This window comes from Etheostoma cragini, chromosome 12, assembly GCF_013103735.1.
Source record: "Etheostoma cragini isolate CJK2018 chromosome 12, CSU_Ecrag_1.0, whole genome shotgun sequence".
Classification (NCBI taxonomy): domain Eukaryota; kingdom Metazoa; phylum Chordata; class Actinopteri; order Perciformes; family Percidae; genus Etheostoma; species Etheostoma cragini.
In genome coordinates this window covers 10,322,252-10,335,497 of record NC_048418.1, presented here as the reverse complement: position 1 = coordinate 10,335,497, position 13,246 = coordinate 10,322,252, and the positions used below count along the sequence as shown (strand labels likewise).

At 38.4% G+C, this 13,246-nt stretch overlaps 3 protein-coding genes across 3 annotated transcripts in view; 1 reads left to right on the top strand and 2 right to left on the bottom strand.

The window, feature by feature from the left end:
- Positions 1–2,257: 2,257 nt before the first annotated feature.
- On the bottom strand, positions 2,258–4,367 carry LOC117954787 (gamma-crystallin N-A). The gene is made up of 4 exons (XM_034888783.1): positions 4,093–4,367; positions 3,606–3,854; positions 3,127–3,272; positions 2,258–2,519 (listed from the first exon to the last, which is right to left on the bottom strand). Exons 1-4 carry the CDS (start codon positions 4,111–4,113, stop codon positions 2,384–2,386), a joined length of 552 nt encoding a protein of 183 aa, XP_034744674.1. The 5' UTR covers positions 4,114–4,367; the 3' UTR covers positions 2,258–2,383.
- Positions 4,368–5,676: 1,309 nt separating this feature from the next.
- On the top strand, positions 5,677–7,597 carry ly97.3 (lymphocyte antigen 97, tandem duplicate 3). Its single transcript, XM_034888838.1, has 4 exons — positions 5,677–5,818; positions 6,173–6,242; positions 6,629–6,751; positions 7,321–7,597. The coding sequence occupies exons 1-4, from the start codon at positions 5,777–5,779 to the stop codon at positions 7,425–7,427; spliced, it is 342 nt and encodes a 113-aa protein (XP_034744729.1). The 5' UTR covers positions 5,677–5,776; the 3' UTR covers positions 7,428–7,597.
- Positions 7,598–8,386: 789 nt separating this feature from the next.
- rheb (Ras homolog, mTORC1 binding) overlaps positions 8,387–13,246 on the bottom strand; it is a 6,251-nt gene continuing 1,391 nt past the window's right edge. Inside the window, exons 3-8 of the mRNA XM_034888460.1 lie at positions 11,614–11,681; positions 11,432–11,514; positions 11,284–11,340; positions 11,106–11,153; positions 10,576–10,657; positions 8,387–9,191 (exon numbers count right to left, since the gene is read on the bottom strand). Of these exons, the coding sequence (XP_034744351.1) occupies positions 9,099–9,191; positions 10,576–10,657; positions 11,106–11,153; positions 11,284–11,340; positions 11,432–11,514; positions 11,614–11,681 (431 nt within the window). The 3' untranslated portion in view covers positions 8,387–9,098. The remainder of the gene's footprint in view (positions 9,192–10,575; positions 10,658–11,105; positions 11,154–11,283; positions 11,341–11,431; positions 11,515–11,613; positions 11,682–13,246) is intronic.

The window sequence follows — 13,246 nt, the reverse complement described above, 5'->3', positions numbered from 1 at the left end:
TTAAATTAGGAGGTAATGCCTAATGATTTAACTGGTTACACGTAAAAGGTAGTGCAATACAGTTGCCGCTTTTAGAAAAAAAAAACAGCCTACGTGTGTTATTGAAATAATGTATTGCAATATTTTAACTGTGAAAGACCAGCTGACCACATGTTAGACTCTAGGCTGAGGTACGTTATACACAGTCTAAATTTTTAAATAGCCAGTATTTACCAATCAAATTTAACATATTAACGTATTAGCTCGTAGGCTACCTTATTTACATTATTTAGTAAGCCTATATGTATTTTATCGATGTAAATGTGATAAATGTATTTGTAAATAGTTTTTGTAAATTCAGATTTTTTTTCTATGTGAATTATCTTTTATGCATAAGTTGCAGTGCTAAAAATAACCGACCTAATTTGGAGTAACAGGATACAAAATATGCAATTGTATTCGTTCTAATTACTCATATTACCGCCAGACAGTGTTAAATATAAAATTTACCTAACACAGCAAAACCATAACAGAGCCAAACCATTGCTCATAATCGCTTAGCATTTTTTGTTATCACAAAACAGGAAGTGTGTGACAATATACTTCTCCTATTTCCAAACATGATATTTGTTTAAAAGTATTTCTCTTGATAACTGCTAAATAAGATGTGGCATGAGGTTTTTTAAATGCTTTTTGACAAAGGGTTGGTCAGGCTGCCCACTGACCAAGTCTCCAAGCCAACAGACCATCACGTTTAGAAGTATTTCTCTCAAAAAGGTCAAGGTTCAAGTAATTTCCCCTGACTAATTGGGTATGCTTCTCTCCCCAGAAAATGTGTACCTCCATTAGAGCAATTAAAGAAGACTTATTAAAAAAATAAAATGGATGTCTACAACAATAACAGAATGCCATGACATAGGTTTGCTTTGTGGGCCGTAGCATTCAATATACTCTTTCAAAATAGAAATCCTTTGTGTAAAATAATAGATCCCGTCATCATAGAAACTCAGCAATGACTTTGTTAAAATGCCATTAGACCTTGCTCACAGTTTCCCTCTCTCTTTCTCATCTTTGACATCCAGACTAATGGCATGTTGGTGACACCCAGACAATTCATGCAGCAAATGGCCCATGAATAAGGTTAGCCGTATAGGTAATCGCTCTTAAACTAGTGCCGCTCAATGTAACTCAAGACCAAGCATTTCCTCATTAAGCTCTCCTATATTGACCCTGTAACTCGATAGAGAGGCCATGAGCGTAACCTTGTAAAGATAGGTGTTCTGTTGTCATGACAGTTGGAAGAGAAATCACATTAGTGTTCATCAAAGGTCCACCGGCCACAACCATGGTGTGGCATTCCTAAAAGAACGAGAGCATGGGGAGAAATGATCAAACTATGAGCTAATCTTGTTGTAAAAAGCTGTTAAATACAACTTATGCCAGACAGGTAACTACATATACTGCATTGTATATATCATAGATACATGTTAGGTGCTTAATATACTGAAACAATGGATATTGTTAGGCAAACTGAATTTACGTGGATAAACCCAGAATGTACGACATAAATTAATGCATTATTCAGAATGAGTGTTCTGTTCTTTGTTTCGCTTTTGTATTCAAGGAAGAATCAAGTGTCACTGCTGTTAAAAATCCCCATTGTGTCTACTTTGGCAACCCCAGGGTGAGCGTCACGACTTCACAGTTTAATAGATAAATGACACTAGGTGGTAGCAGAGATCCTGGAGCTCCCCCGGGGCAGGTGCAGAGACTAATTCAACATGTGCAATTTCTCTCTTTCACTCTTGATTTATATATTATATATGTAGGGGGGACACACAGTATCTATTGTTTACTGCCGACTTCCAAACATTCACTCGTGTGAGGGAATGAGTTTGTTAAAAGACTGGCTTGTTGTGTTTTTTTTTTTTCCAAACCGTTTTATTTTACTCTTAAAACCTTTTAATTCCCCTGCTGGATATATTAAATGCCAATCTATTAACTGTGTTCAGTGGTGTTCAGAGTATGTTATTTAACTTGGTAATGGATCCATTAGTATGAGGAGAAGGTATTAAGTTATGGTGTCTAAGAGGGAGCAATTACTTGAATCAAAACCTGCAGCCATTTCAACAGTGAATGCGGTGGTTAAGTTACTCTTCACACGGAGTAAGAATAAAAGGAGAAAACATGAAAATAACATTAAAGATATTGTCGGGTCACTACTTTATTTCAGCCTTTAAATAATTCAGTACAAAAATAAAAACAACAAACAATGTCATACATTTTCTTCATCTTTTATTATTTTACAGCCCCACAGAGTCATAGTGAGATTACTTGACAGTGGGGTGTGTTTGTCCTCAGTGGATGATCCCATCCCCGCAGTTACATTGCCAGATGAGATGGTTTAGAAGTAGTTTGCCACCCTGCGAACAGACTTGATGTTGGGGTTCTCTGCTTGCCACTCCATGTGGTTGCAGTAGTTTCCTCTCTCCACGATGTACATGCGGCCGCGGTAGTTAGGCTCCTCATACAGCACCCAGCTGTTTGAGAAAATTAATAAATAACATTAATATACATTTTAAAATTGCAGGTTACAATGTTATTTATGGGATATTTAGCTAAGTGAGGGTGTGTAAGGTAAATTGTATGACATATTTCTGAGAATATTCTATCCAACTTGGCTTTTATTAAGTCTAAAATGAAGGTTTAAAATACAAAAGCATAGTTTCTTACTTACCTCTTGTGGTTTCTAACAAAATTATCATTACATTATTCATTTTCATTGTATTGTTATGATGGCCAAAATTTTAGAGATGGATAGCTATGTCTAGTGCTTGACAAAAACAATGACAACAAACAAACAAATAAATTACAACAATTTTAACTCAGATATTAATGAGTGTTTTGGCATGTCATCTCTCCCCTCCCCCCACTTCTCTATCTTTCCCATTTTTTTGTTCTGTCCACAGTCTCTCGGCAATAAAGTTCCAATCTTTTAAAAGAAATTGAACGGACCCTTTAACAAATTAGCCAGAAGTCCACTAATGAAGACACAGTACACTACAATATTCTAGTACATATTATGTTGCTCATGTGCTCTAACAGGTTCAATCCAACTAAGTGTCCCCGTGCTTCAGAGATACATACGCTCCATCTCCATAAACCTTCAGGGAGTTGATGCAGCTCTTGGTTAGGCCTCTGGCTTGCAGGAAAGGACAGTCGTCACACAGCTCCACACACTGGCCTGAGAAGTTGTCTCCCTCGAACAGCTCCATCCTGTAGTGCTCTCCATGCTGCGGAGGATAATGACATGCCCTCTCGCTAAGTCATAGCAGAAAAGTTTGCCTTTGGCCTTTTTCAAAGGGTCAAAGCCTCCTCCTTTATGTCACAGTGGCTGTATTGTTTGTGCAAACAATCGTACCTTTGGAAATCTAAAGTGTAAATGTTCACAGAGGATAAAATGTATAGCCCAGGGCCACAGTATGTCTCAAGTGTTTTCTTTCAGCGCATGGCATAACTATATGCATGTTAATATGCATCTGTAGTGCAAGGCTAACTCCTGCATTATTATGAATCCAATTATTGAAATCATTGTAACTTTCTGGCACACACACATACACTCTTACCATCCTGACTGGCCTGCAGGAGCCCATGTGATCGTTATGAGCATTCCAGCGCTGGAATTCGGGGTACTCGCCATGCTCCAGAATGTACTGTTGGCCCTTAAAGTCTGGGTGGTCATAGCAGATGTAGGCCCCGCTCTCCACACGGACAGAGTTGACCCTGTTCATGAAGCCACGGTCCTGGAAGTTGTCGCAGTCACTGCAGATCTCCAGTTTCCTCCCAGTGAAACATTTTCCCTCATAGAACACGATCTGGTTGGTTTTTTTGCCACAACAGTGAAGATTTCAGTAGTTTTCTCCTAACAGATATTTGTGTGGAAAGTGCTGCAAATAGTCTAAAAGATATCTTGTAAATGTGCCACTCAACGCTGTTAAAAGTACAATCGGAAGTTGGATCAGCCGGACATAACTGCCTTGATGATTGACATTTATTTGTGATACACACATGATTAACTTTAACTGTGACTGCATCCCTTGTTGTAGTACTCACCTTTCCTGAGTACTGAGACATTTTCCACTGTTAGCTGTTCCACACTGGTGACACTGTCTAAGAGTGGAAAAATGTGGACGCTCAGATATATATGGCCAACAGAGAGTGTGGTTGTGTCGCGAGGCAGAGGCAACAAAAGCACAACAATGGGGGGTTTAGACATTTCGCCACATGGACAGTTTCCCTTACATGTGTCAGTGCTGATATTGGAGTTTGGCGCTAGGGGGGGTCGAAACAATGGAGGGAGAGAGATTTTGCTATGATTGGGATTTGGGAGTGATGTTGCACTGAGTCAGGGTTGTGGAATAATATTTGGGTGGTGTCCAAACAAGGGGAGGCGAGGAGGGAAAACAATCAGAGAGGGAACGCTAAAGCAGAGGTGAAAGGACATGTATGACCCAGTACAAACACATCTGTCTTCTGACAAGTAGGGCGAGGAACTGGGAAGATGTAGACACAACAAGGTGTTGTCCCAGTCCATGTCTGTGAGTTTCGATGGTGACAGGTTGAACAGAGCCACCAGATTCCATACTCTAAAGCAGATTTCACTCTAGCTTTTCTTGATTCTGTTTTTTTTTCTCTGATACTGATTCAGATGTAACCCTGGTTGAACTGAATTTCTCTCAGTTGCAACATCAAAGACTAGCAGTTTTAAGGTTAGGCAGGTGTAGCAGGATACAAAACAGATAAAACCTTTTTTTAATGCAATGTATGACTTCCGCCCCCTCCTCCCTTCCCTCCCCCAATCTCTCTCTCTCTCTCTCTCTCTCTCTCTCTCTCTCTCTCTCTCTCTCTCTCTCTCTCTCTCTCTCTCTCTCTCTCTCTCGTTTTCTCTCTATCTGCAGTGCGATAAAACACAATTTGAAATGATTTATTGCACTTTATTGAGTGGGTTTTTAGAAATTAGAAAGTTCAACAAGGTTTAGCATTTACTAAAACAGTCAATCAAAGCCGTTTCAATCAGAAGAGACTTCATTTTGAGTGAACAATTATTAAAATAATGAATGAGAAAAGGGTTTGGCGATTAGACCATTGTGACATCATAATTAGAATGAATAAGTAACAAAGTCTAAAACAATTGTCTAGGGTGTGTAGATTTAAACGTCACATGGACTTGGACTTTTTTCCACTGATAACTGCTATTTCAGCCAGCCATTCGTGTATTGGATTGATTTTCTGTATGTGCTCTGAACTGTATGACAACTGGCGAGTGTGCCATTCTTTTATTCTCTTTCATTAGAAATTATGTATATTCTAATTATATTAAGTGCTAGTTCAAGTAAATTCTTTGTATAGACTTGATTCGTAGTCTGAAGCTGAGGTTAGGTAAAGAGCACTGGGCTAAAGGTAATACACCTCATATACAGTAGGTCAGCCAAAATCACCCTAAAGCAAACACACACTGTACCTTTCACATCCTCTTGTCCTCCTACGGTTTAAATTCAGCTAACATAAAGCTTTATCTGAGTCTGTGACAAATGCATATATTAATATTTGCAAAAAGCTCATAAATTATATACAGCAGTGGACAAAGGGTGGACAGCTCTTGCATAATGAAAGAATCTGAGCATTGGGAAACTTTAACCCCTGAACACAGTGTACCCAGGGTGAGGAGTAAATGCTAAGTATATAGATTTAACAGAGATACACCTCTCACTGGGAGTACATAAAAGGAGGAACGTGGATGAATACACCTCAGTCAAACCGAGACGGACGAATCATCAAGGTAAACATACATTTTTAATATATAACTTATTTTGTGTATTTTACCTTCCGTTCTTTTTTGATGTGTTTAATAACAAGAAATATCAAAATCAATATTTGACTTTTTTGCAATATATTTGCTATCAAATGTCAATATGTGCATGCATACTAACAACACTTGTTTTTGCTCAGAATTTCAATAATTTAACTGTATCATATATAATTCAAATCATTTAAGGAAAATCAAGAGATAACTCTCTAAAAAAGCCTAAACATTAAAAAACTGTTTAATGAGAATGCCGTGGAATCTGGAGCACTGCAGGCATTGTAGGCTGCTGTCTACTGTATCATTTAATATGTGCTTTATTTCTCAAAGGTTGCAGTAATGAACAGAAAAATGAAGTTGTTGGCCTTGGCCTTAACTGTCACCCTGCTGTTTACAGCTGGTGAGTCTGTCACTGATTCTCCACTGAATAAACACGTGCTGCTGTGCACCAGAGACATCTTCTAATGTCTTTTAGTCTGTGCTGTACAGGAACACAATTTCAGTATACTTATCAGACACTCAAAGGCATTCTTTTCATTTCGCAACAGACTGTAGGAGTCATATCTAAGAAATGAAAGTAATTGACTTATCTATGAGAGCACAATATCATCCAATGTCGCTTCATGCACACTGTTAACATTTAAGAAAACTAGATCCTTGCTAACATCTTGCAAATACTCATGGTTCCAGAAAACACATAGTCCACAATATGGCAGACACAATAAAGCCACAGAAAAGGGAGAAAAAAAATGACTGAAAAATTGGTTGGCTGTTTTTTGTTTTCAGGTGAAGCCCTGAACTGCCACCGGTGTGTCTCCAAAAAGGCTGGAGGAAGCTGTGAGCCTACAGCAGAGAGCTGCAAACCAGAGAAGGATGCCTGCGCTACTGCCCGCTTCCTCAGAGAACCATGTGAGTTTGTCAGCACAATGAAAACTATTCTAAATTTAACTAATGCATGACCTTAGTACATAAACCACAATGAAATACAATATGATCGTTGCTGTGGATCATAGTCAAATCAAAGGAGAAGTTCATTAAAGAGAAACACCTGCATGTGTACCATGGCACCAAAATGAGGTGAGGTAAATAACTTGTTCCAGATTTTGAAAAATGTATAAGGAGTGAAAATTGCTTAAAGGTACCATATCATTCTCAGTTTCAGCTTCATCATGTTTACATGCTTTAAAGATCAATAAACACATTGTTTTTCTCAAAACCTCTGTCTGAACATACCTGTATTCACCTTCTATATATAGTACTATTGTGACATCACAACCGTATGGAAGTGCTGACGTCTTGTTGAAGGGCACGGTTTCTGAATATGGACTATGTGCATTTCTCTGTGGATTGAACTGTTTGTCAGATGTTTGTGAATAATGTGTAAGATAAATACAATTACTCTATGCCACAGCGAGGCGCTTCTTACATATTGAAAGGACATGCTTTCTTAAAACCTTTTCCTTGTTTTACTTTCTTAGATGGCCAATACCAGAAGTGCATGGCTCTATCAGACTGTGAAATGCTGAAGATAAACGCCTACATCGACATCAAGTGCTGTACCGAAGACATGTGCAACACCTTGTAAAATGACAATGTATTGGAATATCTTTGAGCAAGGCACTTAAACCCAGGGACCCCCGCAGACTGCTACAAGCGACTCACAGGGGTGAATGCATATATGAATACAAAGTGGCTAGAAAAACGAATTATGTTTTGTCTATCCTTTCCCTTGACAAGTAAAAAAGTTTGACAAAGAACAAGTGCTATGTTCTTATTCTTATTTCTGGAAATCTTTGGAGTTTTCTTATTACTTTCTGACAGCCACGCCAAGTCAAAAAACAAAGTCCAAGACTTAAAGGATTCTTGTTCAGGCAAGAGTTTCATTTTCAGCTGATTGGGTTGATGACAGTGAAGAAAGCATATCTCACCAGTTCTCAGGGCTTTCCAAGGACTTTCGACCCCTTTCCTTCATTGTATTTAAAATTCATGACCAAAACTGTCCTCAAAGGTTACAATAACATACTTAGGTATCATTTATTAAGAGAAAAACTTCAATCTGCTTCATCTGGACTGCAAGGGTGTGGCTTGATGAGATTGGATTGACAGTGAGTCAACAACCCACCAGCTGTCGCCAGATTCCGATTTTATTATTCCTGATTGGTGCACTAAAAGTACGTGACATCACCTTTATCTAGCAGAGCCCCAAACACTTCAAACCAGTAAAAAATAAGCTTTAAAAAATGTTCTAATGTACTATAATATACCATATTGAAGAAAGAACCTAAATAAGTTTCTGTCTCAACATGGAAACGCAGCATTTAATTTTTTAACACAAATTTCAATGTTCCCCATGCTTCTTTGTACTGAATCTCAAAAACATATCCACGTGCACTTGCATCCTAGGCCCTATTCAAAGTATTTTATCCTTTATCCCTTCTGTGAAGTAATTTAAAAAAATCGATGAATTAAATAAATTTGCCCTGCCTCCCTGGTGACACAAATCTCACTCTTCAGCCAAGGTAATAATCCACACTCAACCCTGCGTTACATAACCACTTTTTGCTTTAATGATTACAATCAAAAACATTTGTACAACATTTTCAACATTAGAAAATGGATGCAGAGTTTTTTGGCTGACAGTGACCGCTATGAAACAAACTGAGGGACAGAGATGTGGGTACTTTGTGGAGATGAAGTAGAAAAGAGCTGTATATATTGGAAGGACCAAACAACTGGTGATGTATCAGAAGAAACGTCCATGTTTACTTATCCATTTTCAGAGCGTATGTATTGCAGACATGACATTTCCCTTATCTGTTGTCATTAAAACAGAGAAGGACTCGTTGCCTACAGTATATATGGGAGCTGCATAATGAGAAGCTAAGATGCATCAAGCCACTATTATCTCTGGCCTTAGTTACGGTAGTCGTTATTACCGAGCAGAAGAAAACATTTATTCTGATACACCCAAATGAAGTTCTGTGTTTTGCATCAGTGCCGAGCACAGAGACGGAGGTGGGGTAGATTGTGGGAAATATGAGACAAGGGAACAGCCACTCATCCTTTTTTTTTTTATCAAACACAAAGAAAATAGGAAATACTAATAAATAACAGTGGAGTCAGAGCCATAAATAGACAGTATTGGATATTTAGGACCCTGGAGGGGTGGAGTCAGCTGAGGTGGAGGAGAACTGGCAGCTAGCCTTCAAGTAACGGGATATCCCAGTGCAGTGTCCTGTGTGTTGATTGGGCGGCTCTACATCATGGAACAGGGCGTTTTTCCTGGCTGCACGCCGCCGTCCATCTTCTCTGCCTCCAGGATCATCCTCCGGAAAACCTCCACGGCCGTCTGAGAGAGACACAGCAAGACACACACACACACACATGCACGCGCGCACACAAGCACGCATGTACAGAGGACGCTGTCACATGTCTGGGTCACACCACTTTGAATTTTCCAGCAGAATAGGTTACATTTAGGCACAACAAATATGGTGTTGTGCATTTAAAGACAGTCAAGCACTGTTGTTTACCTTGACTTAAAGCTAATAAACAGGCTTCCTAATTATGAAACTTAGTTATGTTGTAAATTAGAAAAAGAGCATCAAGAATTGATTCCAGTTACTTTAATAAGAAATAATGGATGCTGTATCCTGGAAGCTGTGGTGGATAAACTTTTTAACCATTGTTGCATCTGCATGAAATAATATGTTTGGCCACTTGAGGGCAGTGCACCAACACTGATTTATTATAATGTTATTGTTAGTATTATTATATGATGATGATGATGATGATGGCAAACAGTTATTCACACATCCAAAAGATTTTCTTAAACCAAAACAATGAGCTGAAAGACCCTAAAACACACCGTGGAGCTGAGGAGAACTTGTTGGGTAAAAGGTCTCTACACTACAAGTGACCCCTTTTACATTACACAAAGTCATTTGATCCATTTGTGACACCTGTGGTTACTGGCAAGCAAACCCTTTTCTTTAATATTTGTGTGGGTATACCGACAATAAGAATCCGGTACGGTATAGGCGTACTCCGCAAATAACAATAAATGTAGTAGTAGATTTATTTGATTAAGACAAGCATTTCTGTAAATGCACCAGTGTTAGCCAGTCGTTTAATTTTCAACTGTGGTCCTAGTTAGCATGCATGTTTTTATGACTGTATAGAGAAGGGTTACAGGTTGAAAAATGACTGCATTGGAAATGCTAAAAAAGAGATATCCTAACCTTTAGTCCCGAGTATGGTCCAAGCTCCAAAACAGCTGGATCCTACACTTCCCATAATGCAACTTGATATCTTGTAAGACCCTCCCTGCCTCATAAGCAACCAATTTGAACAGTCAAACTACATGCCCCCAAAAGTTTTCTGTCACAAATGAGTAGTCTTAAGGCCCATGCCTACATAATCCTGATGGTCATCAGAGTATTATGACATATGAAATTTCCTTTCAGTGCCACAGAAGATATTATACACCTATCGCGGTTTGCTCCCCATTATGTGTAAGCTGATCTTGATCTGTAAAATCGATAATCTACAAATGATACTGAGCCCTTGGTCAAGCGGTCCCATCAAACCTTTGTGACAATTTAATCATGAAATGAATGTCAACTAGTAATATAGCATGCATTAAAATTACATTTTAATTGGGTACCTTCTAACAGATAAAAGGCTTTGATAACAACCAAGTCAACACGACTATCTGCAGCTTCAGCTCTTACCTGATTCTCTTTAGCTGAGGACTCCATGAAGGCAGCGTTCCAGGAATCGGCTAAGGCTTTTCCTTCTTCACAACTGATTACTCTAAAGAAAAAAAAACTAGAGTAAGGCCACAGAGTATAATTCTGCTTCCACTGAGTGAAGTATTTTTGAAGGGCTACATAAACAAACACAGACAAATATAACTATGCCTGCTTGGTACAAGTGGCTTCCCCCTGCTATCACCTGAATATTAACATCTGTCTCAAATGGGAAGAATGTTTAGTTTTGCCTTTCTGCCAACAGAATGATAAGAAATTCCACATTTTTAAAGATTATGTTTGGGCATTTTAGGCATTTAATTGACAAGACGGATAAAGACATGAAATGGGAGAGAGAGGGGGGGAATAAAATGTAGCAAATGGCCACAGGTCGGAGTCAAACCCGGGCCCACTGCGTCAAGGAGTAAACCTCTATTTATGGGTGCCCGCTCTACCAACTGTGCTATCTGGGCACCCAACCAAATTTAATTTAAGTGTTTGTTATGACATACCGCTCCATATGTAGGTCGTTCTTGTTTCCGACCAGCATAATTGGTACTCTGTATTAGAGGGAAAAGTAAACAGTGTATTGTCATGTATGCATGATTTATTACATAAGTTTTGGAATGCTTTGGGCAGCAAAACAAGAAGAAGAAGATGAAGAAGAAGAAGAAGAAGAAGTATACTTACTGAACTTTTCCCACCATGTCCAATAGTTTTTCATGGATAACTTGTACAACCTCAAAGCTGGAACAACCAAGGGAAACGTTTCTCCTTTAGCATTTAAACTCATTATACTATATTATATATTATAGAGATTTGTTTGCTAAAAGTATACCTTTTATTAGATGTAACTGAATAGACCAAAATGTAACCATTGATATCTATGGAGTAGGTCTGTGGGAAGATAGAGTACTCATCCTATAGAGACAGACATTGTGAGGAAATTAGTGTGCAAAGTTACAGGTTTGAAATAGAAGGACTCACATCCCATATTCACATACAAATCAATCATCATACCTGTCCTGCTGTGTCCACCAGCTGAAGATGGTACTCTTGTCCATTTATTGTGATCATTTTAGTAAATGCTGCAGTTAAAAGAAAACACAAGTTATAAATTAACCAATACAAATGATAAATTAAACAGTTTAATGGTTGGAGAGCAAGCAATTTCCTTTTACAACAACACTGACAAATACAGCAAATCGCCTAAAACACCATGTCTACTATACAATACCATACTCTATGTTCATTACTCTACGTTTTCAGTGTGCAGATCTCCTTATGGATCCATTCTGATGCCAGTGAGTTCATCCAACCCAGGAATGTCAATATCTGCCTGGAGATGGGTCACATTATCTGCAGGACTGAGGGATTGCACTGCCTGCAGCATCTCGCTGATAACGCTGACACTTCACTTTATGTAAACCATCCAGGGAATATTTATAGATACAGACCACACACTCGAGAAATCCAGGGCAATATGTGAGCGAACATGTCAAGGAAAAAGAAAAACAGCCTGCAGGTAAAGTTTAGACTTAAATCTCTGGAGTGTCTGGGAATCTGTGTTTAGGAGGTTGATGAATTACTGTATGTTTTCTTATTCGGCAAAATGTACCGTTTAAGTACCTTCCAGCAAATCACTCTCCCCAAACCTGTGATTTCCAAGCTTATTCCACTAAAGTCTATGCGGTTTACTTCAACCAAATACTACACTAGCTGATTTCTCCGACTTTCCTCGACAGAATATATATGTTCCCTATAAACACTTGTTTATAGGGAACATCCCACCCTGTTCTTCTTTCAGTGACATCATGTTGATATCATGAGTTATCAGGATACACACTTGAGATGTCTACATTGATGGTAACAAGCAACAATTATGTTAAAAAAAAAAAAAAGAAAAGAAAAAAAAAGGTATAATCAAACATTTACATGGAGATTATTTGGAGATGTCAGAGTTTTGTCTGACATCCATCCATCATCAAGTTCAACGTGATAAAACATTAGGAGTTTTAAGGAGGAACGTGTGAAATTTAATCTACATCATGACAGCTGCAATAATCCGCAACTATTGTAATATTTTTTTCATTTTTAAGCTAAATTGCCAAATGTTCTCTATTTACAGCTTCTCAATTGTGAGGATTTGCTGCTTTTCTCTCTTTTATGTCATTGTACATTAAATATTCCTGGGTTTTGGAACAATGGTTAATTCTTTTCACTATTTTCAGACATTTCATGAACGAAACAATTGATCGATTGATCAATAATGAAAACAACCATTAGTTGCAGCCCTATAGTACATGTTGCATTTAAAGAAAACTAATTGTGAATATACTGATATACAACCACCGCAACTCCATATTTAGGTCAAGTGATAACAACTCAGCCATTTTCATGGCAACTGAGCAATTTCATCCACTGAGGAAGGCCACAAGATGTAGCTACAAGCTTTGGAAACAGAGTAAGTGGAATCTTTTTTTCTTCTTCTAACCAATAGTTGAGAGTCTAAGGATAGAGGATGTCGTATATTCTTCAGATTGTAAAACCTTATGTGACAAAATTGTGATTTTGGGCTCTAGAAATAAAACTGACTGAACTTGACTTTGCATGATCAAGAGCTTTGACTACATGGGGGGGGGGGGGGGGGGGG